At 34.6% G+C, this 26,971-nt stretch overlaps 1 protein-coding gene across 6 annotated transcripts; it reads right to left on the reverse strand.

Moving 5' to 3' along the window:
* On the reverse strand, positions 1-26,529 carry LOC129256859 (CDC42 small effector protein 2-like). Of its 6 annotated transcripts, none has more exons than XM_054895059.2 (5): positions 26,080-26,529; positions 25,396-25,637; positions 17,994-18,098; positions 12,574-12,670; positions 1-7,167 (listed from the first exon to the last, which is right to left on the reverse strand). In XM_054895059.2, the coding sequence occupies exons 2-5, from the start codon at positions 25,447-25,449 to the stop codon at positions 7,148-7,150; spliced, it is 276 nt and encodes a 91-aa protein (XP_054751034.1). In that variant the 5' UTR covers positions 25,450-25,637; positions 26,080-26,529; the 3' UTR covers positions 1-7,147. The 6 variants fall into 6 exon arrangements, with proteins under 6 accessions (XP_054751034.1, XP_063953587.1, XP_063953588.1 ...); XM_064097517.1 differs by having other exon boundaries at positions 26,288-26,445; XM_064097518.1 differs by having other exon boundaries at positions 26,201-26,330.
* Between the last annotated feature and the right edge of the window lie 442 nt (positions 26,530-26,971).

The following is a 26,971-nucleotide window of genomic DNA, read 5'->3' on the forward strand; positions in this document are numbered from 1 at the left end:
TTCAATGACTTGTTTCAAAATATTATTGCATTAAAAAGCAGCTTAGTACAGAAACAAATGAATCATTTGACAGTACAACAAAAACCTACAGAAACAAAAATAGTCTACATAATACTTCATCACACTAACGCAGGAAAGCTATTTTATCATAACAAGCCTCTAAAATTAAGACAATTAAAAACACAACATTATAGAAGGAATAGATTCTCTGTCCAGAATTACTATGGCTTTGTTAAAAAGAAAACAAACAAGGGGGACAGGCACAGAGCTTATTTTGGAAGCTTAGGACAAGAAAAATTTAAAGGAACAGACAAAGTAAAACAGATTTAAGTCCAGAAGCTTTTGTTCTTTAATTTTATTAATTTGAGTAAAAGTTTGAATAGATGAATCTTGGCAAGGCAACATATATGGATTAAATATATTCCATTTCAAATGTGGTCCCAATATTTCTTCGTGTTAAAAGACACACCCATTAATTTTTTTCTATTCAATGTTTCTCACTCAGAATATGATCAAATTCAGAAGTATTGGTCAAGTGTTTGTTAGTCTCAATTCAAAATTCAATATGGCTTGAAATTCAAAAATTCAAAGAAAATATACACTATCCCTAAACCCAAAATATCATACACGAATTAACACATGTATAGCTGGTGCTGTATATGGTCATATGTAAATAGAACCTGGGTATGTGGCAGAATGTACATATCAATGGCATATTGCAATTTTAATTATTTCTCAAAAAGCCAAACTATATACATGACCTTCTTGCACCCATGCATCGTTTTTCTTGCAAATTATTCATACATCAATCAAAGCTAATTCTTTATACACATATCTCCACACAAATTATAATGATATATATATATTTTCCTATTTTTCATTTCTTGGTTGGAGTAAGTACACTTAAACATTTACATATATAGATAAGATTACAATCAGTGCTAAAGATAGATTTTAAAATTTCTCTTCATTTCCAAGATTTTCAGTGATATATTATATATTTACAAATTTCCTAGCAAAACAATAGTATGAAAACAGAATATACAAAAGTAGATATGAGCAATGAATATATGATCATTGTCATGAGATGTTGGAAGTAATATAATGATTATTTTCTGACAAGACTTTAAAATGACAAGCCAGCATCCATAACATCATGATTTGTTTTCTGACTCTCTTCACATAAAGAGGATCAATGAAGCAGAATCTTCAAATAAAATTTTTGTTGTTTCCTTGGAGAATGAAGTATATTAACAGGGTGTAGTGAAGTGCAGTGGACACCAAACAAATTTATTGATTAAGCACACTCAAAAGATGGACTGCTCCCCATTTTCATTTTATTGATTTTGATGCCTTCAGGTTCAGTACATGGTACAACATATTACAGTCAGAACAATTTCATCAGTATCTGTATCTTTGTTTCAGCTCTTGAGTGCACAAATTATTTGTCGGGTATCATCATTACATGAAAGAGGGAACTGACCTGCTTAAAGTATTGGGGCCTAGTTAAGACCAGTATATTTTTCAAAGATTAAAGGGGAAATCAAAATGGAGGTGTTAATAAGGCTGGATCCTCTCAGGAACAATAATGAACACACTGATAAAAAGTGCTAGGTGGTGTTTGATAAAGCTGTTTGTAAGATTCACACAACTGGAGCATGTTCTTAGGTGTCATAGTGAGTTCTACATAGGGATATACCATTTAGCACAAGAACAGGGGGGTGTTTCACAAAGATTTAAGTATGACTTAGAGTCGCACTTAAATATGCAATAGGCGATCTTATTGATTGATACACCGTAGTGTGCATCCTCTGCATGATCTGACCAATGCGGTCATGTCTTTTATACCGCACACAATTTAAGTGGGACTCTGTCATACTTAAATCTTTGTGAAACACCCCCAGGTCACCAGCTGTGCATGCATATCTTATGAACAGCTTTCTGAAGTGGCCCCCTGGTTCTGAGATTGGTTGTGTCTCAAACTAATTTATTTTTCATTACTTAACAAAAATTATGTGTAAGATGTTAGAATAAAAAGTTCTAAGAAACTCCCTCATGTGACATGTGATGGGAATATGCATGTAGGGGATGTTTTATCATTTCTGAAATTCAGAGTATTCAGAGGAGTATTATAAGGATGTGAAGGCTTTTGAAAAGCAAACCTTTGCATTCTCTTCCTTTCCCTGCAACTATAATTCCTTTCAGAGTAAAATTAAATATCAAGAAGTGTGAACCTCCTGTTGTCAAGAAATTAAGTAACTGAGTTAACTATTAGCATATATATATATACACACTCATGATTTACCAGCATTCATTAACTCAGGAAAGAAGTACCTCTATACTTTCCTTACATCATGTTGTCAAAATTTGTACAATCCTTTCCTGTAGGATTTGGCTATAATCAATTACATCCATGCTTCTTACAATTCAAGAAATTCAAATAAGCTGGAAAGAATTACATTCTGGTTCTGGTCCAATCTTAAAAGATAACCAATTTCTTTATGAAAACAATCTTTAAATGAAAGATAAAACACAAACCTTTGTATAACATTTTAAAAATAGCCTATATAACCCCATTTTAACTTTTAATTTCAGTTATATATCATCTTCTTTAAAAGGGGGAAATATAAAGGAATTTAAAAACACAAATTTGAATTAAGACACATCTACTATTGGGCTTGTTTACTTGTTTAAATTTTCATAAATTTTGCACTGAATAAAACAATATGGTCCCTCAAATCTTTGCTCAGTGTACTGCTATGAAGACCAACAATATACATGTACCAACAAAGAAAAACAAGTCAAGCATTGTACAGACAGGTTCAGTACATTTAAACAAGAGAATGCAATTCGAAAAAAAAAACAGCTTTATCTTTTCTGTGTTGATTCATAAACAAATACTACATTCATTTATCATAAAAGAATTCTCTATTCATTGTACAAACTGTCCACAGCAGGGGCCGCGGAACGGTTTTCAAAGGGGGGGGGGGCTGACCATGCAAAAAATCACAATCATATGGTAATTTTTACGTTTTTGTACACGGTTTTGGAAAAAAGTGGGGGGGGGGGGCTGAAGCTTCCACGGCCCCTGCACAGTATTTGTGAAACAAAATGGATATTATTTCAATTGTGTGCAAATACCTGCATTTGATTCCCTATGAAATTCATAAACAAAATTCTGTAAAATGATTTGAAAGAGCAAAGTATGTACAAATAAAGACCTCCTTTGATGTATATGAGAGTTCAAATAAAAAACAACCCGTGGTAACCAGTCTCTACAAAGTTGAAGCATCAGAGATTGCAAAAACAATTGCAACAGAAACAAGAAATTACATGATGAATATAGAATGAGCAAATATGATCTCACAGCCATGAGTAGGCATGACTTTCACTTTCCAGTCAAGTTTGGCTCATTAAAATCACCATTGTGGCAATGTGTCATTCACTCCTGATAAAAATATAACTTAGATCATTAAAAAACATTTATTTTAGAAAAGTGTCTTATTGGTTCAAGGTTTGTGTAATCACCAAGTACAATATTGAGTGAATCAACTAAAATCAATGAAACCCAATGTTAAAACTATAAAATTAAATCAATGATGATGATACAAGTTGAAGTACTACATGTACTTATCAGCAATCTAAAGATACGCTGATACGGTTTCTTGGACCCTGTATCACAGGACACCACTGTTCTTAAAAATGTTCTTATTAGGTCAACTAAAATTGCAGATGAATCACTCTCAATGTACTGTACATAGTACAGGCAAATTGCTTCAAGGAACTGCCATTTCGGTTACACTTCGTAATTCCGAAGGTTCTTTATTCCGAAGGTTCGTAATTCCGAAACACGCAAATTGCCTATACCTCGATGTTCGTTAATCCGAAAACGTAAAAGGGTTCGTTAATCCGAACATTTGTGGCGTTATTCCGAAGGTTCTTTATTCCGAAGGTTCGACAATCCGAAAACGAAATAAGGTTCGATGTTCCGAAGGTTCGTTAATCCGAAAACGAAAGAAGGTTCATTGTTCCGAAGGTTCGTTTATCCGAAAACGAATTAAGGTTCATTGTTCCGAAGGTTCGTTAGTCCGAAAACGAAATAAGGTTAGTTAATCATTTAGTTTTCGGACAAACGAACCTTCGGAATTACGAACCTCATTTCTTTTTCGGATTAACGAACCGTCGGAATTACGAACCTCACTTTGTTTTCGGACTAACGAACCTTCGGAATTACGAACCTCATTTCGTTTTCGGACTAACGAACCTTCGGAATTACGAACCTTCGGAAATACGAACCTTCGGAATAACGAACCTTCGGAATATTCGAACCTTCGGAATAACCGAACCTTCGGAATAACGAAGCTTCGGAATTACGAATGTATGCGGCCATTTCACATGCTTGAATTGAAATTTCCTCAATATTCTTGCAAGCAAAATTCTGAAGTAAAATAAAAATCAGAGAGAAAATCTGGAGAAAGTCAGAAGATTTTTGTTTTTGTTGTCCCATTTCTTTCAGTTTTGAATGTTCACTTGTGACCTGCAGCTTTGCATAATTTACTAAATGAGAACTTAAAGACAATTCCAAGTCTTTTCTATTTCATATTGAAAAAATGCTAATAATTTCAATATAATCATTGGAAGCACTATTGATCAACTACATATTAAAGAGATTTAAAGATATATTTTCATAATAAAATGCCACTTGATAGTCAAAATATATTTGTATGAAGGTGGAAGTCTGTGACATATTTCAAAATATTGTTTGTATCAATCAATATCTAAATACATTAAATTTGAAAATATTCAAAATCATCAATAAAAGAAACGAATATTAATACGACCTCAAAAGATATGAGATTGGGGGAAAGGTTTATATCTGTGTACATGAGAAGCTTGTGACCTAAAAAATGTGGGATGAAATAAAGACAACTTTATATAACTTTAAATGAGAATGAAAGACATCCAATTCACAATAGACAATTTAAAATTTGATCAAGAAGGAAGATACGTTGAAGTGAAATGTTCTCTTTTACAGTGGTTCTTAACCATCAGTAATGTACATGTATATGTAGAAAAGGAGAAAAAGCACATGTACATAGAGTAAATGAAATTGATAAAAATGATTAAAACCTACCCAAACTTCTCCTGCATGTAGCAATTGTAAAACATGGTATGTCATATGACATGTTGGCACACAAGCTCTGCATGTATATCAATGTTAATTTGATAACAAGACTCCTTTTGCATTTTTTTTATTGAATATTGAATTTCTATGTATCAAATAACATAATCGACACAAAGTGGGCCAAAATATTAATTTTATTGCTATTACAAAGGTATATTCATTGAGAAACAAACCACAATACAGTTCTTTCCATTAACCCTATCTTAACTGGGCTATTTCTTTACCAACATATACTGGGGGGGTCAATTTGACCACCCCTCAGATCTCGGCCATTGATGTAAACTACAAGAATGTATAGTAAAATTTTCAAAAAATTGATTGCTTATAATTTTTCAATTTATTATTCAAATAAGCGTATGAAGTTTGCCCTAATTTTGGTTTACTGTGTATGTTATTGATTTAAACTCACTTAATATAGTTAGTAGAATGCTAATTTTTGGTGGACATATATTTATACATTTCTAACAAAAATCTCCAAAAAAATTGCAGAAAAATAATTAATTTCCTTTGTATCTTATTGTTTTTTAATTGTTATGTATTTCTTTGTTTTTTATTGTTTTTCAATGAACTTTGTCGGGGACGCTTTTGCGATCATAAACAACATAAAATAAATCCATCTAAACCAACATAAGTGAAAATAATCATACATTTATGATTTTTGGTTGAAAAACACAATTTGCTTTGACTTCAAACACATAAACACGTTCTTTAGCAATTTTGGGACCAAAATGCGCTTACAAAATATTGTGTAATTTCTTAACCACATACCCGGGCGTCGCAAATTTGGTCTCAAAAGATGCACAAGACGAAAAAGTAAAAAGTCAGCGAGTGGCGCGGTCAAAAAATTTTGTGTGGCGGCATAGCGGTGAAATTTGTCGAGGAAAGTGACCCCTCCCCCAGTTTTAATAAGGGTTAAGCTAATCAATACACCATTTTATAATAAAATTATATCCTTTTTGTGGTTGATGTAAGTCCTGTCTCAATATTCAACATGCAAATTGTTCGCCATAGCTGGAGTATGCTAGAAATATGAAAGTTAAAGATATTTATCAGCTTTATCTAGAAAAATTCAGAGCATTAACAGAATGAATGACTTAACCACCAATTTCCAATAAAACATTACATATTATATCCATCATTAGACTCTACCAACTAGTTGAAAGCCTGATCATGGATTTGGATTATGAGTTAATGTTATTCACGCTCCAAACATACATTTTTCCAGCAATACCAGTAAAACACATTGTTATTGGCATTTAGGTTTATATTTTACAATGTATCCTGTTGACTAAAAGTAGAGCAATATCTATATAATGGTTTTGTCTAAAATGTTAATAACCTTTACTTTGATTTCCTGTGTAAAAACGAATGATGTTATCACATGCGTTCAGTTCAATATTGCTGGTACTTTTGATGTTCAACTTTGCTCTTATACTATGGGTAGTTCCAACTTCAAAATGGCAGGTGCTCACAGATTAAAAAAATCATATCGTTGCACTTTCCAAAAAGGTGAAGTCAAAAGGCTTTACTCCATACAGATCATCACTAGAAGCATTCCACTTGATGCTTGACAAGGTACATGTAGGTTTCCAAGTCCATCATGGATTTCCTGAATGAATTCCACACACATCATCCTGAATTACACTCCTCTATTGTCTCTGATTGCATATGCTTCCAAGAATTCAGCAATGATACAGAAAGTCATTTCATTCTTTACATATTTACACACACACACTTTGATTTCTGTTGCTCTTCATGATTTCTCAGTATCACCAATAATATGAAAATAAAGTTAAAGAAATTTTTCTACCATCTTGATTGCTGTAATATATAATTCTTCTCTCTCTCGCTCTCTCCCAAATTTTAAAAAATAGTGCTCAGTCAGTTTTGGCCTTTATCAGACCATTCAGGATACGAACTGTACAGGTTTATATAAAGGTGTCCTATGATGTGCATATTGCGTCACTCTTCTGTTGTATCTGCTGCTGAAAAAAAAAACACAGAGATAAAAACAATGTGTTATAGGACAGTAATAATGATATAATCTTAGTATAGTGAGAAAGTCAAAATAGGGTCCTTTAACATTGTCAGACCACTGTAACGCTAAAAAATCACCTGAATAGGTATTTTATGATTTGATAGAAAATCAACCAAACCAACTTAATCTTCAATTAAATGTAAAATGGTGAAAGGGTTAGAGAAATTTGTTCAACGGGGACAAAACCTGGTTTAAAAATACAATGGCCTGAATTCACAAAGGTGGTTTTTAAAACCATCGGTTGAACCAATGGTTTATGCAGATTTCCTGTACTAATTACGCTTATTTACCGTGTATATAAAAAAATGTCCATTGTTGATGCGCGCTTTTGGCACAGTGCGTGAAATTGACGCCTGTTGCCGTGGTTATCTACACTTCATGAGTCTACTGTTTTGCATTAATGAGTCCACTCTTTAAATAGTGGACTCATGAGTAAAATAGCGTACTTAACCATGGCAACAGGTGTCAATTTGGCGCATTGTGACAAAAGCGTGCATCAGCATTGGACATTTTTTAATATACGCAGTAAATAAGCGTAATTTATACAGGAAATCTGCATAAACCATGGGTTCAACCGCTGGTTGAGAATTCGGGCCTAAGAGATTGATCAGGCCTCCCTCAGTAGTTATCATCTGTAAAAAAAAATCTTGAATCACTTGACCAATCCCACAGTTAGTACAGATTTTAGTATGGTTATGGAGGTACATCCTAATAAAAGATTAAAACTTCATAAAAGAGGCAACAATTCAATCGTAACTAATGACAGAACCCATCCATTTCATAATCTCATAATTGTGTGAACACATCTGAGCTCCATCTTAAGAGTTGTGATTGACCCATTCTCAACTATTGACTTCTTCTTGGAGAGCACTAGTAGTCTCTATCCCTATGTTCACAAAATGAGCAAAGCTGATTGGTCAGAACATGGACCTATTCGTAATAGGTCCATGGTCAGAACAACAACACATGTTTGCAGTATATGTCATATTATGTGAGCATTTTGAAGAGACATAGATGCATTCTACTTCATGGTGTCGCTGGTTTTTCATAGATGAGATTGAATGAATTAGAACTCTTGGTTGGACAGGGAGGTAAGAGGCATGTTGTTAAAGAGAAATTCCAGTAGTTGCAGTAAACACTGATTTCATGAGAATTAGGCTTAATTGTCAGTATATCATCGAGGATCTAGATCTGGTACAGTTACATAAACTGAACTTTGTGAAATCTTGAAATCTACGCTGAAAAATGTTCAGACTGAACTTCCCCAACACAGATAAGCGCACGTGGGACAGTGTATAATTATTGCTTTGAGCGTCGGGCCCGACGCTCTACCCGAATCCTGTGCTTATTTGCTGATTTCTCAGCAATTACACAATTTCTTCCAGAATCCTTTGGCACATGCGTTTTATTTATACAAACAAGACACTTTGGTGGTCATTTCATTGGATTCTGTATGAACTCATTTTGATATCGTTACCAAAACTAGCATTTACCTTTAAATTGGTGACACAACATTTGCTCTAGTCTTTATCTCAGAGGGCATAGGGTTAGAATTAGGATTGTAATAGTTTGTGGTTCAAAATAATATAAAGAAAAAAATTACATGTAGGGTTCATTTAAGGAAGTTAGGTTTTATGTACATGTATGGCTTAACACACAGAATTTTCATAAGAATTGTCGCCTGAGCAAATGTCATGGAACTGTATTGTTGTTATGAAACCAGTAAAGCACAGATTTATTGATGCATCGTACATGACCATTATCAATGAGGTCAGGCCTTACAAAAGGAAGGATGTTAGGTCCCAGTTAATGTGTGTCTTCTTTTTCTACAAAGCTAACAACTTACATGTAAATAATTCCTGATATACAAGTACAAAATGATCTTTGGAAGTGGTATACTAAAAGCAACATGTATTCAAACCATGAAACTTTTGAAATTTGACAATTTTTCTACATAGCAGCATATGTACACGTATGATAAAAGAATATTTATTTCACAGGAGAGTCTAGATGTCACTATTATGATTAAGACATTATCTAACACCTGTGAGTATTTGAATCCATAGCCAATAATGGCACGTACAGTGTACATATTCCTCTAAATCAACAACTATTTCTAAGAAAAAAAATCATTTATCACTTTAAACATAATAGTGTTTAGAAAAATAAAATGCTTTTCAAAAGTATGAGATTAATAACATTGTTGGGAAATACATGTAGTACTGTAGGTTCATGGTATACATGTACATGGACAATACAGTACATGTACTTTAACACAGCCCCATCATGTTGAAACTCATGTCATCAAAATTAATTATGATGATAATTTGGTGTTTCCTTTCCCGAGTAGTATTTATAGAAATACCTGGAGATACACACTAACTATTACATTGTTTCATTCACACTGTCTTCATTAAATCATGGGGAACAAAACTAGGGTACAAACTGTGATTGCTATTTTTATGGTCCAATTTAAATGATTAATATTTTTCAGAGCTGGAATTTGAAGAGGAAACTGTTGCAGAGTTTGGGAAAGGGTTCACCCACTCCCAGAGAATGCTGTTTGATTTTGGGAATCACTGAATGAAAAAAAAAATTGATTCTTTCTGTTGAGAGTCACAAAAAATGCACCTGGACCCAACACACATAATCAGCTTTACATTTTAGCATCTTATATTCATTTATTCATTTTATTGAAATGGTGGTAAAAAAAAGAAGCAAATTTGAGATGAACATAGATTATTATGTAGGTATATGTATATGGTTTGTGTCTTTCCTTATTTTGCTATCCTTTTACAATGAAAATAAGCTGTAAAATGAGCTGGTCTGAATGAAAGAGAGGAATTTCCTCATTATAAATGAGTATGAATTATTAACATTAAAGGTCAAGTCCACCCCAGAGAAAAGTTGGTTTTAATAAATAGTGAAAAATCAAACTAGCATAATACTGAAAATTTCATCGAAATCGGATGTAAATTAAGAAAGTTATGACATTTTAAAATTTGGCTTATTTTTCACAAAACAGTTATATGCAAATGAGACAGTCGATATCCCTCACTCACTATTTCTTTTGTTTGTTTTTTTCAAATCATACAATATTTCATTTTTAACAGATTTAACAATAAGGGCCAACTTGACTAAACAATATAATATTAAAATAATGCTAATTTCACATGTTCAGGGAGGAATTAATCTTTGTTTCAATTGACAGTGAGGAGAAAATGAGAATATTTGATATTTCATATAAAAAATACAAAATAAATAGTGAGTGGATGACACCATCGGTCTCCTCATTTGCATACCGACCAGTATGTGCATTTAACTGTTTTGTGAAATCAAGCGAATGTTCAAAAGTCATTACTTTCTTATTTTACATCCAATTTTGATAAAATTTTCAGTGTAATGCTTGGATTTTTCTCTTTTTACTCATTTCAATTTTTCATTGGGGTGGACTCGTCCTTTAAATACATGAGCATGAATTTCTTGTTGCGCCTCGAAATTGCACTGGCATTGGGAGATATCCCATCTGATTTGTCTTTGATTCTTTCTTTCCTTATACATAGCATCTGAATTAAGAATGAGAATGAGTGAGAATGACAGGTCAGGAATTTCATCTGAAGTCAATCTAATAGCTACATGTAACTTCACATGACACCAAGCTTCCTGGTTAAATTCAGAAGGGTATGTTGTGATAACACCTATCCTTCATGTATTTCCTGGGTATCAAAGCAATCTAAGTACCGGTACACGATACAATATCTTAGCTGAAATATACTAATTTCTAATCACTAACTATTCTGCTGCCATTTGGTTTAAACTAGAATTATGAATCCTATCAATTCTCTTTATAAAGTTGGTAAAGGTATCAATAGAAATATATATAAAAGGGTTATTTGCAAAATCAGACAACATAGGAGTAAGGACCTAAGTTTTAATACCAACATGTGACAACCAACATTATTTTCATGGTTCATAGCTGATTATGTGACCCTTTAATTTGAAAACAGTAACAGGAATCAAACTAGAACTAGTCATGATGACCAAAACTTGTTAACTTTAATGAAAGAAAAAACTGAAATATTTCAAGAAAAAAAATTAGAGTTACTTTATTTTGTCAGAGGATGGCAGTATCTCTCCCTATTTTCTTTACTTTGTAGTCCAAAATACAATTGCTAGAGCACTGCTAGAATTTTAAAAAGAACATAATCTCATAGCAATATTTGTATAATTTTTCTCTTTTTTTTCTTTAATTTGTACTCTTCAAGTACCAACTACAACTCATTTGGCAATGACTTTCTCATTCCTGCCTTCATTGATTTGTAACAAAAACATTGGAGATTAGACTAAATTACCCCCCCCCCTTTTTAAAGCAATAAAAAACAATATCAAACCCTCTAAAATTATATTGAACTATTTGACATACATTAAAAAGTACACCAGTCATAAGATTTATTGTGATAGATACATTTACATGTCTATCAATGGATACTTGTAAGTATAATGGAAAGATAGTCTAAAGACAAAGTAAACTTTTCTTTGCTCAAACCATGACCCTTTAAAACACTCAGTATTGCCTCTAAACACATTAAATGCAAAGGGTGCTCTTAGTTCACAAGATCATAGGTCTTGGATAGCTGGGGTGCATACTGTTACCTTTCTTCCAATTACCATACTGACCTAACTGTCATACCTCATTTCAACATAGATTTTGTCACTGAGAAGCTTCAGTCAAAGTTACACTGTAATTGGCACCGATGTATTTACCATATTTATCTATTGTAGTTTTCTTAATTTGCAAAAAATCCAGCATGATACCAAGTTGGTTGTAATTGGGATAGAAAAGAGGTCCGTAAAATATTCATGAGCAAATTTGAAATGTCCCTTACAATACATTGTTTAAAAATGTTTTGTCCAACAAAGAGAACTCAGTAACCGATCCCCCAGGGGTGTGAGTGGTCACAAATAAAAATATCTGAAAAAAGCTGAAGAAAGTTGAAAAAGTCTGAAATAGAAAGAGCTCCCATACTTTTTGTACAGAGGAAGGCCAAAAATAAGCTGAAATTAAGCTGAAAATCAAAACAAAACAATCTGAAATCAGATAAAAATCTGAACTCTCACACCCCTGCTATCCCCTACCATTTTTGCTCTTAAATGCAAAGGGAAATACGAACAAATGTGTGATGTGCTACAACTGTACATAAAGATCTTTAATCATTACACTACGATTTTGACCATACCATACACAATAATTAAAGCACATTAGTCAATCTTTTAGCCCTTAGTTTTACCCTTTGCTATTATTTTATAATTAACTCTGAGTACTCTTATCTTCCCTTTTATAGTACATTACCTGATCTTTGAACATCTATTAGTTTTCTGTTGACAGCTATGGGGGATAGATGTTCATAACCACCTTTCGATGACATTTGTACTTGGATTGAGTTTAACTGTAAGGAAACAAAAACAGATGGATTATAAAAAATACTTAAAGGGGAACCCAGCCTTGGCCATAAAATGTTGTGTTGGGAAGGAGAAAAATAAATTAAACAAAATGGTGAAAGTTTGAAAGAAATCGGACAAGCAATAAGAAAGTTATGGCTGTTTTAAAATTGAGATCTCTAAGACTATGTAGATTTCAAATTGGCAACTGAGTAAGTAAATTATGACAAGAAGCAAGGACAACTTTCCCATAGGCCATGTACTTTATTATCAGGGATTTGTGGTTTTCTCTTAAGTACCCATTCCCCTGGGGTAGTAATCTAAATATAACCCAGGTAGTATATTGTTTTATGTCCTCATGAAAGAAAAATATAATTTGAAATAAAACTTTTGGGAAAAATGACATTTTAGCCATAATATGTATTGGAGTACATGGAAGAGTAGTCCTTGCCTTACATCACTATGATATCCCATATGCGGCCAATTTGAAGTCTCCATGGGTATAGTGATTACCAATATTTACAATTTTTAAAAATTCATAACTTTCTTGTTGTTTGTTCAATATTGTTCAAATTTTCGCCTATCAACCTTTCTGATTTTTCTTTTCCTTATAAAAACAAGTTTTTATTTGGGTTGGATTCCCCTTTAATGAGCCAATTAGAGTTACATGTAACATAGGGAATTTCACCATATCATATATTCCTGAAATCCTGAATACATAAAGTGTGATGAGTTATTTTTCTAACTACACTGTAATTTCGCAAATAAAGATTTCACATTCACACAAATTTGGTATTTAAAGTGCTCTTTGCTTCAGAATGGACATAGTAATAATACAAATTTTCTGATGCTGTATTCATCATAAATTAACTGCAAAAAAACAATATTGATGCTTAGGCTTAGCCTACTGAATTTCTGATTAAACTGAATTGAATAGATTGGAGGTAGAAGAACTGACCATTAAAGTGAAAATAAAAGGGAGACATGCCTAAATGCAGTTTACTACATTTACATTCTACAGCAGTTTATGTTTGAGTTTGGTATACACTTCAAATTCACAAGATCATATTACTTTGAAAGTTGAGATCAAAACTAAAAGTTAGTTTCATGATAAGTTTGGTGTATAAATGCTTAACACACATGTAGATACAGATATGATACCCTTGTTCAAAGAATGCAGATGTTAATAGCATGAGCTGTTCTACACCATCTGGTTCTAGTATATAACTCACATTGCTTTGTAATGTAAACCCCTTCATAACATTTTTTGTTTGTTGTGTTTTTTAATGCTATAAAAATCATGCTGTAATATAACAAGGCAAACACCAAGCGTTGTCTCGCCTGCATATTGCAGTCATGAAGAGACTGCATGTCAAAACTACATGTATACTATATGACTTAGATGGACCTCTGTTACGAGTTTGGCGATCCCACCTCGAAGCTATAGAAAGTTATTGTGTGTACAACACAGCAGTGCCAGTCATGGAAAGTTCATTGACCTTTGACCTTAATCAAATTCAACTCACATTCGAACTTGACCTGCACCTTCAAGAGATGGACCTCTTGTTTGAATTTGGCAATCCTACCTCAAAGATATAAAAAGTTATTATGTGTACAACACAGCACAGTGCCAGTCATGGAAAGTTCATTGACCTTTGACCTTAATCAAATTCAACTCACATTTGAACTTGACCTGCACCTTCAAAAGATGGACCTCTTGTATGAATTTGGCAATCCTAACTCGAAGATATAGAAAGTTATTGTGTGTAAAGCACAGTGCCAGTCATGGAAAGTTCATTGACCTTTGACCTTATTCAAATTCGGCTCACATTTGAACTTGACCTGCACCTTCAAGAGATGGACCTCTGTTATGAATTTGGCGATCTCACCTCGTAGCTATAGAAAGTTATTGTGTGTACAACACAGCACAGTGCCAGTCATGGAAAGTTCATTGACCTTTGACCTTATTCAAATTCGACTCATAATCGAACTTGACCTGTACCTTCAAGAGATGGACGTCTGTTATGAATTTGGCGATCTCACTTCGAAGCTATAGAAAGTTATTGTGTGTACAACACAGCACAGTGCCAGTCATGGAAAGTTCATTGACCTTTGACCTTATTCAAATTTGACTCATATTTGAACTTGACCTGTGCCTTCAGGAGATGGACCTCTGGTATGAATTTGGTGATCCCACCTCGAAGATATAGAAAGTTATTATGTGTACAACACAGCACAGTGCCAGTCATGGAAAGTTCATTGACCTTTGACCTTATTCAAATTCGACTCATATTCGAACTTGACCTGTGCCTTCAGGAGATGGACCTCTGGTATGAATTTGGTGATCCCACCTCGAAGATATAGAAAGTTATTATGTGTACAACACAGCACAGTGCCAGTCATGGAAAGTTCATTGACCTTTGACCTTATTCAAATTCGACTCATATTCGAACTTGACCTGTGCCTTCAGGAGATGGACCTCTGGTATGAATTTGGTGATCCCACCTCGAAGATATAGAAAGTTATTATGTGTACAACACAGCACAGTGCCAGTCATGGAAAGTTCATTGACCTTTGACCTTTGACCTTAATCAAATTCGACTCATATTCTAACTTGACCTGTGCCTTCAGGAGATGGACCTCTGGTATGAATTTGGTGATCCCACCTCGAAGATATAGAAAGTTATTATGTGTACAACACAGCACAGTGCCAGTCATGGAAAGTTCATTGACCTTTGACCTTATTCAAATTCGACTCATATTCGAACTTGACCTGTGCCTTCAGGAGATGGACCTCTGGTATGAATTTGGTGATCCCACCTCGAAGCTATAGAAAGTTATTGGGTGTACAACACAATTGTTGACGATGACGCCGACACCGGAGGTCATAGAATCATGATTGTAATCACGATATCGTTTATTCGAACATTTTTGTACGTGATTCTGCAGAAACGTCTTTCCAAACGCCCCTTTTTTCGTGTTTCATGTTTGTGATTCTAATCATGATTATATTCAATTTCGACTAAACGCAATCGTGATTCTGCAGAATCATGGTTTGAATCATGATTCAGATCATGATTCTAGGGTAAAAAAGTGGCGGACAAACGCACCCTATTCGTCGAAAGTGGAAATAATGTCTTTCAAATCACAAACATGAATTACGGAAAAAGGGGCGTTTGGAAAGACGTTTCTGTAGAATCACGAACGAGAAAGGTCGTATAAACGAAATCGTGATTTGAATCATGATTCTAAGACCTCACTGTGTCTGGCTTTTTACGGTTTGACTCTTGCCAAGCTAAAGGAATGATGCGCTATTCACGTGCTATGCAAGCATTTCTTGTCACATGCATTTACTTCAAGTTTTGTGTTGGTCATCGCATCGTCCACTGCTTTTCATTTTTTTGTCATGGCTTTAACTCCCGCTTTAATTTCAAGTTCTAGTAAATGAACTAACTGTGGACAATGATTTCAGTTGTTGTTGAGTTAACAGTGTCAATGGGATCTACGCTGAAATTCACTTCCGAGCACCATTTTCGATAAACCAACAAAATTAATAGGACAAAGTGAGGTACTAGTAACAGACTGAATTCTGGAAACAAGATTGATTTTTTTTTAGAGCCGATAAAAGCGCGAAAAAGTTGACCTACATGTATACTTCAGGTGTCAAACTACGCACTGTGATGCGCACTGGATTGGCTGAATCCGACGAGAAACAGCATTAGAATGAAGGTCGTCTAAACCCTGATTCTGTGGTATCGTGATTCATGTTTGTGTTTTGAATCATGATTCAAATCATGATTCTGGCTTGAGGTCGCATAAACACAGCCTAAATCTATTTACATAATTTTGAATATGATATGATATTTAACACCTACATGTACCCGCCCCCCCCTGAAATATTTGGTTTTTGTTATGGTGTACATGTACATACAGGTACTATTATTTTTTTCCTTTCAGTCAGACGGCAGGTCCCAAGAAAGTGGCTTCTTTCATCCAAATGATATTCATGACTTGAGATGTTTTGCATATTTAATGAGCTTGATGCGGACCAAAACACCTCTTTTCATTCGGTCATTACTGCTCCAATTGTGCATCGAATTTCATGAATTTGGTATCGTTGTAAAGAAGAATAATCACTCTTTCAGGTCATGTGTTTGAATTTACTCAAAGATTTTGTAATATAGGTTAAAATTTTGATCAAAAATATGCTACAAAATAATTATTTTTACCTAACAAAAGCTACTATTTTCACACTTTATTTTTGTTTGAGCCCATATGATTTTTAAATCATGATAAAGCTGAATATGTATGCTTTAAAATGGTTTAGGTTTCAAAATAAGAATTGGTTTAATCGGGTCAAGGGCACACTTTTCATTGGCCAAGTACATAAAGCAGCTTGAAAACAAGAATACTGCACTCTGATTGGTCAAAGAGACCACACACTGGCAAATTCCAACGGTTCCAGTGCCTGGGTTCATGGGAAGGTCACACTTCCCAAGCGGTAATCTCCTCAAAAACCCCGCGCCTGTTGTTCTGTGAACCTTATCCAGCCAATCAGAACTCTGGATTTCATGCAAGTACAAAATTTCAGAAATCTCGTCTTGTACCTTGGTGGGAAAAGTGTGATCTTGACCCGATAAAAGGTGCCGCATATTAAGAGTGGCATTGTGAGAAAGTACAGAAGTTCAGCTTTATGGTGATATAGATATCATTGAGGCTCAAAATAAAAAGTTTTGCACTATTTGCAAAAGAAAACAGAGGAAGAAAATTCAGTTTTGAGGCACATTTTCAGGCCAGAAATTTACTTATTTAACAAAATATTGTATACAAAATAAATGACCAATATGAAAGAGTAACATTTACTCTATCTGATGGTGCAATAATATTTCATTTAACTTGAGGTTAAAACAGGTAAATTCTTAGAGAAAGAAAATCTCACGAATCACGAGATCTTGCAAGAAGGAGGATTCAGCCACGAGATGATTTGGATGAATCTGGCCTTTTTGCTCATTAGCATAGGGACCTGCGGTCTGACTGCCTTTCTGTCTGTCTGTATACATAATAATATGAATTTCCATTTCTACACGAAGGTGACACCAGGGTATAATGATAAGGGGGATGACCAAAAGTTGACATCATTTATATTCCTCAATCATGGAGTTACACAACCAAGACCACTTAAAACATATTTTATCTTCTAGTTCTATCTTCCTTTTTCCCCCTTATTTTTCACTATTTGAAAAATCATAAAGAGATAGTTGCCCCCCCCCCCCCCACCCCAGCATCGCCCCTGTTCACATATACCTATCTCGTCTAAAGTTTGATACTTACATGATTATTTTCTGTTCCTGGTGCCATGTCACCTGAGCCTATGTGCCCAGTGTGAGTGAAATTTGTTGGAAGGCCTATCATACTCCTGTCAATCTTCCGCCTCCTCTGTACACAAGACAAAACAAATCAAACCAAATTCAAAGAGAAGGCTATATATACACTTACTATATATGCACCACAATTTTCCTTTACAAAATGTATGATTAAGTACTTTTGCTTCATTCTGATTTTTTCTTAGGCAAGGTATACTGACAACATTTCATTAACCTCTAGATTGACACAATGAACAACTCCCGGGGGGGGCCACTTACATTGACGAGTGGATACCATGCGCGACCAAAAAAACACGTAAAAAGGATGTCTTTTTCACGATAGGGCACGTTACGTACGTAACGTGATAAGGGTGTCAAAAACACAAAAATAATGAAAAAAGGGTATCTATTTCGCTAGGAAAATTACGTGTTTAGGGTCGAATTCGCGGGGATGATAAAACAAAATTAAAATGTTTTATAAAGGATGTCCTTTTTGCCCCAACACTTCGTGTTTAGAGTCCGATTTGCGCGAGGTGTAGAAGGTGGGGTCGTACTAAACCAAATAAGGTAAAGCCGACGACCGAAGGACCCGTAAAAATAAAACATTCCTGTACTTGTTTAGGGGTTCATTTCAGGGAACATTTGCCTACAGTATCGTTTTGTTACCAATACTTGTTAAGGGTAGGGTTTCACACGCCAATACTTGTTAAGGGGCGCATTTTCAGAATATGGAAATTACGTGTTTAGGGTGCTTTTCGAGACCCAATGGTCGCGCATGGTATCCACTCGTGAATGGAAGTGGCCCCCCCGGGGAACAACTACATGTATTCGAGGTTACACTGCAATTTGCAAATATTTTTTCATCAAATAAAACAAAAAATGAATCTGAAGATAATCAAATATTGCCATGTTTTGGGGTGCAAAATACAAAATAACCATTCATGAAAGAAAATATAAAATTCTGACAGAATTGCCCCCCCCCCCAAAAAAAAAAAAAAATGAAATAAAATTAAAATAAATAAAATTAAAAAGCAGGGAACTGTAACTTCAAAATTCATCAATCATCTTGCAATGAATCACATCACACACACAAATTCAGAGTGCAATATATACTAGTCAGGGGGGGGGGGGTGAGGCTCAAATCACATGATGGTGCAGTAATGATAATTCTGAAGTGAAGTGATGATGTACATGTACATATACAGAGCACTCAGCAGTGACAGCAAGTCCATAAAGGACAAGAGTACTATACATGTAGTAGTCAGTGGCAGTGTACATGTACAGGGCCTAAAATATGGACTTCCATTTCACAATAATATACGTATCTCAATTTTCAAAAATATTTTGAGAAGGTACATGTAAACGTATGTACATATGTACAAAGCTGTTTCAGAATCTAAAAATCTAATTAATCTCTGTATTTTATTACTCATTTCATGTGCATTCACAAATTTCAACGAACCACTGATATTGCTTTAGAAATTTACAGGCCCGAAGCCATTGGTTCCTCTTCTAGATAGAGCACAGAAAATAGTATCATGAATCACATCTGATTATTTGACATCTAGATCATAAATTGCTCTGTTTCCATATACATGTAGCATGACTAGATGTCACAATGGACTTTAGACCATGTCATGCTACATGTACATGTAGTTACACAGAGCAAGATGCAAGGTAAATTATGATAATGAATAGAAAGAAAGGCAACTATTTATGTACAAGTAAGGTGTCTTGACAACTGGGCGTGAAGAAATAACAAAATCATTTGTTGATCTTGTGTATTAAAGTTGTGTCATTCAAGAAATTGATATCACAGACAGCCAACTACATATACGGGTATGATTATTGTTGTTCATTTTATGTTTCCTACATGTATGGGGGGGGGGGGTACATATAAACAATTGTCATCACAAGAGCTTCAAACCGATACTTAAGGGGGAATTCCACCCAAACAAAAAGTTGATTTTAACAAAAAAAAGATAAAAATCAAGCAAGCATAATGCAAAAAATATGACATCTTGAAATTGTGCTTATTTTTTCACATAACATTATCCTCAACACAGTGATGAAAATGAGACAGCCAATGATGTCACCAACTCTCTTCCAAGAAAACCAAATCTTTCAAATCATGAGAAAGTCACAATATGCATATTTCATATAATAAAATTCAAAAGAAATAGTGAGTGGGTGACATCATCAATTCTCTCATATTGACTAGTATGTGCATACAACTGTTTTGTGAAATTAAGTGAAAATTAAAAATGTCATAACTTTCTTATTTCATGTCCAATATCGATTATATTCATTTATATTTTTTTAATCAGTATATTTATTTATATACATGTACATGTATAAGGGTGGACTTCCCCTTTAGACTTCAAGTACATCAAGATTGTTTTATTTAAATTAAGAGAAACTTAGGCAATATAAAGAGTAGGCCTATTAGTACATGTACACAATGTTTCAAAGAGAAGAAGCCAAATTTAAACTTGAATAAGGATGAAGTATCATAATTATCAATCTATTAAAAATAACAACATAATTCTAAACTTGGTTGAAATTATTATTTGCAATTAAGAGAAGAAGAGCTTTGGAATGGTATTGGAGGCCATTCTTTCTCATTAGCCTTAACTGTAATTTGCAGAATTCAGACCAGGAAAAAGGTCTAGTTTGAATACTTGTTTGCAAATTTTGAACAGACACCAAATCAACATTTGGGACATACTTGTAATACCCTAACTGAGCTGTTGCTAAAAACAAAAGTAATAATTCATTACATATAAGCATGAACAAAATGTTAATTTATTCTGTTCATTGTTAAATTAATAGAATGGGAATTTGCAAAATATTACTAACAAGTGGAATGCCTCTGGCGGTCTCACCTGCATCACAGGATTCAATATAGCAGCAGTGCTGACTTTGAAAACTACTATAAAATAATTATTCACAAAAAACACCAATCATATAATGATCAATACAATACTACATTCATTGACCTTTGACCTTGATCATGTGACCTAAAACTTGTCAGTGAAACTTGATTAGGCCTACCCCTATATCCACATTTTATACACTACATCTATAAACTTTGAAAGTTATAACAGCAATCTTATAATTACCTCTAAAATGGCCAAAGTTCAATGACCTTTGACTTTAATCATGTGACCTGAAACTCGCACAGGATGTTCAGTGATACTTGATTACTCTTTATGTCCAAGTTTCATGAATCAGATCCATAAACTTTCAAAGTTATGATGGTAATTCAACAGAACCCCCACTCTGGCCAAAGTTCATTGACACTAAATGACCTTGGTCATGTGACCTGAAATGCGCACAGGATGTTCAGTGATACTTGATTACTCTTATGTCCAAGTTTTATGAACTAGACCAATAAACTTTCAAAGTTATGATGGTAATTCAACAAATACCCTCAACTTGGCCAAAGTTCATTGACCCTAAATGACCTTTGATCTTGGTCATGTAATGTGAAACTCAAGCAGGATGTTCAGTAATACTTGATTAACCTTATGCCTGGCCAAGTTTCATAAACTAGGTCCATATACTTTCTAAGTTATGATGGTAATTCAACAGATACCCCCACTATGGCCAAAGTTCATTGACCCTAAATGACCTTGGTCATGTGACCTGAAATGCGCACAGGATGTTCAGTGATACTTGATTACTCTTGTATGTCCAAGTTTTATGAACTAGACCAATAAACTTTCAAAGTTATGATGGTAATTCAACAAATACCCTCAACTTGGCCAAAGTTAATTGACCTTAAATGACCTTTGACCTTAATCATGTGACCTGAAACTTGCACAGGATATTTAGTGACACTTGATTACACTTATGTCCAAGTTACATGAATCAGATCTATAAACTTTCAAAGTTATAATGGTAATTAAACAGATACCCCCAATTTAGCCAAAGTTAATTGACCTTAAATGACCTTCGACCTTGGTCATGTGATGTGAAACTCAAGCAGGATGTTCAGTAATACTTGATTAACCCATGGACCTATTACGAATGGACATTCAACGAGAGTATTTTATGACCACCACCTGTTTCCAGCTGTCAAAATCGCTGTCTAACCCTTAACTTTCTCTTTACGCGGTTTTTACGACCACCGCCCGGGGCGATTGTTTACACAAGCTCCTTTCGCCCATTGATCGTCACCGATCGATCACTGGCCCTCTTTCGACCAAAGGCGGTCATGTTTTAGCCCCGATTGCCAAAAGGGAAAGTCCCTACATTACCTAGAATGCAATACGCAATTCATATCCGGTTTTTCAGTACATTATTTTAGGCTGTCTATAATGTGCGATTGTCGTCTGTCCATCAAAAAAAATCCTGTTAAATTTCATCAATCCTGTGGAATTTTATGCCCAAATGAAAATCAACTTCTGACCGAAGGTAAGCGCTACTATCGACATCAATACTGTCCGAAAAAGATGAAATTTTAACGTTTTTCCGCAGATTTTTTCGTCGAATTTCAAGTGCTTTTTTGCCATAGATATACGGATCTGCAAGGTGATGTCAATGCATTTCATTTCCGGTTGTTAGCGATGTACGTAAAAAATACGTTTATGCACGCCTGTTTTCTTGTTTCTGCTATCATTTTCATAGCGCTAACGTTCGCTGCTGTGCGTTGCTGTTGATAAAGTGAACGAACAACATCGCAATGTGTAGGAGCAGCGTACAATTGATTTCCGCTGTCCATCAGTGAGAGCATGGTGAGAGCGTTTTTTACGACCGGCTTGATGGGTGTCAGCTGCCAGCGCTCTGTTTATAAAAGGATTAGCGGCGACGGTCTTTGTGTCAAAGGAGGGGATTCGTTGAATGTCCATTCGTAATAGGTCCATGATTAACCTTAAGTCCAATTTTCATGAACTAGGTCCATATATTTTCTAAGTTATGATGACATTTCAAAAACTTAACCTTAGGTTAAGATTTTGAGGCTGATGCCCCCTACATGGTCTAAGTTCATTGACCCTAAATGACATTTGACCTTGGTCATATGACCTGAAAGTCAGGCAGCATGTTCAGTAATACTTGATTAACCTTATGGCCAAGTTTCATAAACAAAGTCCATACACTTTCTAAGTTATGCTGTCATTTCAAAAACTTAACCTTTGGTTAAGATTTGGTGTTGACGCCGCCGCCGTCGGAAAAGTAGCGCCTATAGTCTCACTCTGCTATGCTGGGGCCCGTTGCAGAAAGAGTTGCGATCAATTGCAACTCAAAAAATCTTGCGCAACTTGATTTTCAGCCAATGAAGCGTCGTATTCTGGACTTGCGCTTGATATTTTGACTTGCGTTTAAACGCAACTCTTTCTGCAACAGGCCCCAGGTGACTTAAAAAGACATGACATCATGTACATGTATGAGCTTATACATTACATACATGTACATGCTTTGCAGATCAATACTACGGTACCTTTTCATATAAAAATACAGATATATTAAGCTCCTGGAAACTTTGAAATGCATTTTTTTTCCAAATACAGTAACCGTATAGAATCCCCAATCACCATAACAGTCATTATTTTCAACATGCTTTATGTGTAGGGGAGACCGGGTTAGTTGGAATGCGGGGTAAGTTGAAACATTGTAATTTTCTTTAACGTCTTTAAATAAATTTCTGCAATACTGCCCTCAATTTATTGTCATTATCAACAGCCATCCACCATATTACAGACAACACAAGTGCAACAAGCCTGGTGAAGTTAGAAAGGATTTTTTGTTTTTTGACCTTCTGAGTAATTTTTCATTGTTTTATTATCTCAGAGAAGTTTATAGATCAAGTTGGCCAGTTTGGGGGTATAATAGACACTTGTACCAAGCTACAAAATTAGGTTATTAATACGCCATGGTGAAGTCCATTTTTTGTGCTATAAGCTTATAATTTACGTCAAATGGGCCTCCGGGGGTTAGTTGGAACAAAATTGAAGGGGCTATTTGGAACATGTTCCAACTTACCCCAAGCATAATTATGAATAAAAACATTGGATATGAGAAAAAAATATATAAAGTATTTCACACTCTTCTGAACATATATTGTATACCATGCTTGTTTTGTTTATCAGTTAGGTCCGAGTGTGCATTTAAGGCCTATTGTAATCCCCTAATGCAATATTAACCCTTATCAAACTGGGGGGAGGTCAATTTGAGCCCCCCCCCCTCGAAAAATTTCGTCACTACGCCGTCGCGTGAATTTTTTTTACTACACCGCTCCTCGCTGACTTTTTACTTTCAAGTCTTGCGCATCATTTGAGACAAAATTTGCGATGCCTGTGTGCACGTTTCGAAATTACGCAACATTTTGTATGTGCATGTCAGACCCAAAATTGCTAAAAAATGTGATTCCCTGTACAAGGTCGATGCAAATTGTGTTTTTCAACCAAACCTCATAAATGCATGATTATTTTTTACTTTTGTTGGTTCAAATAGATTTATTTTATGCTATTTATGATCGCAAAAGAGTCCCGACAAAGTTCATCAGAAAAAACAAAGGTTAAAAAAAACAAAGAAATACATATAAAAAAAACAGAAAGTACATAAGAAATGATATTTTTTGCAATTTTTGGTGGATATTTGTTATAAATGTGAAAATTGATACTCTCACCAAAAATTAGCATTCTACTAGCTTAACAAATAGAGTTAAAGGCAAAAACATACAAGAAAAAAAAATTAGGGCAAATTTCATATATGCTTATTTGCATAATAACTTAATGAAAAAAATATGAACAATTAATTTTTGTCTTGTAAATTTGATGCAGAAGTACATGATATTGCTGATAGTGCACTTAATTGCATGTAAAATCAAACGCACCCAAATATGCGGAATTCTACTACACAGTCTGCTTGCGTGAGTGGCTGTATAATAGAAAACTTAAAAGTTCAACAAATCCACACTTTAAATATTTTGAACTTGAAAAAAATAAAGTAAATAGGCTAAAACCATGTAATATTACAGTTTTAAGTAGTTTTAGTATAATTCTTAATTGACCATGCAGTGTTCCAACTTACCCCATACCATGTTCCAACTTACCCCATATTGGGGTAAGTTGGAACTCTTGCGATGGTCTTGTTCAAGGTGGAATTTTTCAGTAACCATAATAGAGTTACAAATTTTATGGGGTACATTTGAAGCCCTTAGATATATGCTTCAAGCTGATATATTGTTTCTCGAATAAAATCTATTTGGATTTTACAGCCATTTTTGTCAAAAATGTTCCAACTAACCCTGGTCTCCCCTACATTTTACTAATGATAAAATGAGTGCAAACAAATAGAACCTTTAAAACATATATCCCTTTTGAGAAAGTGCAGATTACCCAAACCCATAACAGTATCCTACTTACCGGAGGGGGCTGTTCGGGTATACAGCAGGTAAAACACACCAACATGTCGCTCATGACTGTCTTTCGTTTCGCCACTTTTGCACTCTGCTTGTCTCAGTGTTCAAGCGACTTGTAATATCTCTTTCTTCTTTCTTCTCCTTTTCGCTGTTATTACCTCTCTTTAAGTTTTTATTCTTTAAAATTATCTCCAGTAAGATCTAAGTTGTCCTGTCAATGGAAGTGATAACAAGCTGTTTCCTGACCTGCAGAAGATTGAAAAATGCATGATATACAGTATCTTCAATTAATTTCATGCTCAAAATAATTAGAGACTAACAACAGTAAGGTCTGAATCTGCTACAAAAGTGATAACCCTATATCAAGGGTCAGTTTTTTGGTGGAAAGTCATATCTATAGGTAAGAATAGATTAAGAAAACATGAAGTGTATATGTACATGCCCTGAACATGAATAATATCTGGATAAGTTCAAATTGCCACATGAATTAAAACAGAGAGGCACACTTAACAACCTCTTAGTCTTGGCATCAACTGCTCATTTTTGGTTGCACATGTGGTGATTTCTTCAAATTTGTTGTTTACTTTCCTTCTGAAATAAAATAAAATAAATTTTACCATTTTCTTCACGTGTATTTAGTCTTAGATTAAATACAAACAAATATCAACAGCAATAAATTGGTGCTTACTAGAGTTTCTCACACTACAAATAACTAAACAAGGTGCTCCATAGCCACTGCTCAGGTAAGTATCCATGTATCACTATCAAGTTCAGCACATTTCAGTCTTCAGTAATAATGAAAATCATACTTGGCAAGTCAAAAGAATATCCTGTATCTTCCAATGAGAGGAATACTAATTTCAATGTGTTTTTCACTTCATGATGAAAGCACTCACTTGTGACTGTGACTCTTTGCTAATCAATGAACAAACACACACTGCTTGGATAGACCATGAAGGTACCTCCATGGATAGACTCACAAGAAACCTATGTTTATTCTCACATGCATGACTAATTATTTTGTCCCACATTCAAATAATACCCTCCACTGTCTATTGTGACAATCAAGCAAACGTCTCTAACATGTAGGCATGCAAAAGTAGTACGTATTCAATTTCCTTGTTGAGGAAATCATAAATGGTAGATAAAACCGGGAGATAAAATATGCAATTAAGAAGTCAAATCAATAACTGATGAGGGTTGGGTGCAAATGTATTTTTACCCCCATTTTACACATTTTAGTTCTGGTTGTGAGATAAAAGAGATTATTTCAAACTGAGAAAGAGAAATGTTGATTGTAATTTAGAATCACCAAAAGAATACGAAAATGACTCAAGACTTAATTCCCCCAAGAGCTGCCACATGCACTGCAGAATGCATACATTGGACCATACAAAAATATTTGGCCCTAACATCTTGGTTGAGTTTGCTTTTTTGTTTACATTTTCAATTCAAGGGCATCTGTAGAGTACATGTATACCCCATGGATCTTTTTATAAATTCTTTCTAAATTATGATCTCAAAAATATTAATTTTGCCTAATTATTGATTATTGGCTACTATTTCCCCACTCCCCAGGG

The sequence above is a fragment of the Lytechinus pictus genome, chromosome 3 (assembly GCF_037042905.1).
Source record: "Lytechinus pictus isolate F3 Inbred chromosome 3, Lp3.0, whole genome shotgun sequence".
NCBI lineage: Eukaryota > Metazoa > Echinodermata > Echinoidea > Temnopleuroida > Toxopneustidae > Lytechinus > Lytechinus pictus.

Excerpts from the sequence above, each read along its gene's own strand:
- LOC129256859 (XM_054895057.2), bottom strand. The coding sequence starts at position 25,449 with ATGAGCGACATGTTGGTGTGTTTTACCTGCTGTATACCCGAACAGCCC. Across the intron at positions 18,099-25,395 it reads TACCCGAACAGCCCCCTCCG|AGGAGGCGGAAGATTGACAG; the intron begins GTAAGTAGGATA and ends TCTTGTGTACAG. Across the intron at positions 12,671-17,993 it reads CAGGAACAGAAAATAATCAT|TTAAACTCAATCCAAGTACA; the intron begins GTAAGTATCAAA and ends GTTTCCTTACAG.